Genomic DNA, 1,787 nt, shown 5'->3' with positions numbered 1-1,787 from the left:
TCGCTGCAGCTCAAGAGATGAAGGGACGTGGATCACTTTGGCTCCTCAGCAAAAGCCCAGCCTGGCAGAGCCTCGCGTGGTCAGCATGGCTGCAGTTGGCTTGTGCCTCGCACACAAGGGACACTCGTCAGGGTCACCCTGCCCATGGGTGACGGTCCCTGGGGACCCGTCACCTGCGAGACAGCACAGCACAGCACCCCAGGCTGGGATTCAGCACCTGAGCCCCTCTGCAGAGCCCAGGCAGGGCCAGACGCCTCCTGCGGAGGTGGGAGGGGGGCACCCGACTCCCTGGTGCCCCGGTGCGGAGCGCGGCAGAGGCATGGGACAAGCCAGACCGGGGCCGGCACAGACCCAGCTCACCTGAGTGGCAGCAGAGCTGAGACACGGTCCTCTTGCCTCCATCCTCACACTCCAGCGGCACGATACCCAGCACACCTGCAGGAGAGGACACCGGAGCAGGTCACGAGCTTGCCCATTGCCCACACGATGCTCCCAGGACTCCCCCCAGCTGGGACATGGATTGGGATGGGGCACCCAGCTTCGCAATGCAAGCCAAGAGGTCTGGGACTGTCAGCACCTTTGGGGCAACTCGGGGAAAGGCTCCTCCACTCGCCCTCATGCCTCCTGGGGTCCGTGGGGCTGACCCGGCAACCCATGGGGCAAATCCATCCCACCCCCAGCCGCGCTTGGCACACCTTCCCTTGTGCCTCACCTGCTGCCTCGGCATTGAACGCGATCCAGCGGCAGCTGGCTTTCACGTGGCTCCCGCAGGATGGGAAGGAGCCAGCCCGGATACCCCCGATCCAGGCCTGGGATGGAGAAGGAAAAGCCATGTCAAGAGATGCCCCTGTTTCGGAGGAGCCCCACGCCATAGCCGGATGATGGCTGGAGGGGAGGCTGCGAAGCATCGGCACGGCAATGCCAGAGACCCTCAGCCCCAACGGAGCTCCCACACCCATGGACCTGGCACTACCTGGAGGCTGCCGATGCCAACGGAGTCGTGCCGCAGGCACTTTCCAGGACCCCGTTCTCTGGGAGGGCCAGGGCAACGTGGCTGCCATGCTCCCTGCACAATAGCACAGCCCCTTGCTGGGATGCGGGCAGCTTTGGGGCCAGCTTTGCCAGGAATGGGAAACAGGAGCATCCCGACTCCCAGCACTGCCTCTCCCTGAAACCGCCCCCGCCCTGGGCTCTCCCACGGTGGGAAGGGCTCAGAGGACTTTGCGATAAACTGATGCTGGGAAATTTGGGATGGGGCAAAGGCTCTTGGGCTGTGAAGCACCGCAAGGTCAGGCCGTGGCTACCTCCGGTAGCGTGCTTCCTGCACGGACAAGGAACTTCATTACAGCTCCAAACCCAAAATCCCGCTTTGCAGTGTTTCTTACTGCTACTCCACGGCTGAGCACCGCGTCTGTGGGGCACCGTCACGCCCTGCATCAGCCGGACCCGCTCCAGGTGACACAGACACCCGGCCTCAAGTGGCCACCAGGACCAGGAGCTCCCCGGCACACCCAGGGCCAAGTTCAACCCTCGAAGGCGGGGGTTTTATGGCTGCCACCATGCCACAGGCATGGCAGAGAGCTGCGGCAGGCGGCCGGAGCGGTGGATGCCCTGCAAGCAGGGCAAGGGCAGAGCCCTTTGCAGGGAAGGGAGCTGCGTGCACAGCCCCAAAAGGACTGAGCCCCGTGTTTCCTCTCCTTGCACGGCTTCCTTTTGAGGCCTGACAGAGCGCAGCAGCTCCTGCAGCACTTCCTCCGGTCCTTGTCACAGCAGCCCGCTCGTGGGAA

The 1,787-nt window shown here is 64.2% G+C and overlaps 1 protein-coding gene across 1 annotated transcript in view; it reads right to left on the bottom strand.

Moving 5' to 3' along the window:
* The window catches only part of LOC118451793 (coronin-7-like), a 7,110-nt gene extending 6,230 nt beyond the window's left edge, over positions 1 to 880 (bottom strand). Inside the window, exons 1-2 of the mRNA XM_035889685.1 lie at positions 713 to 880; positions 361 to 435 (exon numbers count right to left, since the gene is read on the bottom strand). Coding sequence (XP_035745578.1) covers positions 361 to 435; positions 713 to 872 — 235 coding nt within the window. The 5' untranslated portion in view covers positions 873 to 880. The remainder of the gene's footprint in view (positions 1 to 360; positions 436 to 712) is intronic.
* Positions 881 to 1,787: the final 907 nt, after the last annotated feature.

This window comes from Egretta garzetta, unplaced genomic scaffold (genome assembly GCF_000687185.1).
Source record: "Egretta garzetta isolate BGI_Z169 unplaced genomic scaffold, ASM68718v1 scaffold372, whole genome shotgun sequence".
Taxonomy (NCBI): domain Eukaryota; kingdom Metazoa; phylum Chordata; class Aves; order Pelecaniformes; family Ardeidae; genus Egretta; species Egretta garzetta.
This window is presented reverse-complemented; position numbering and strand designations above follow the sequence as displayed.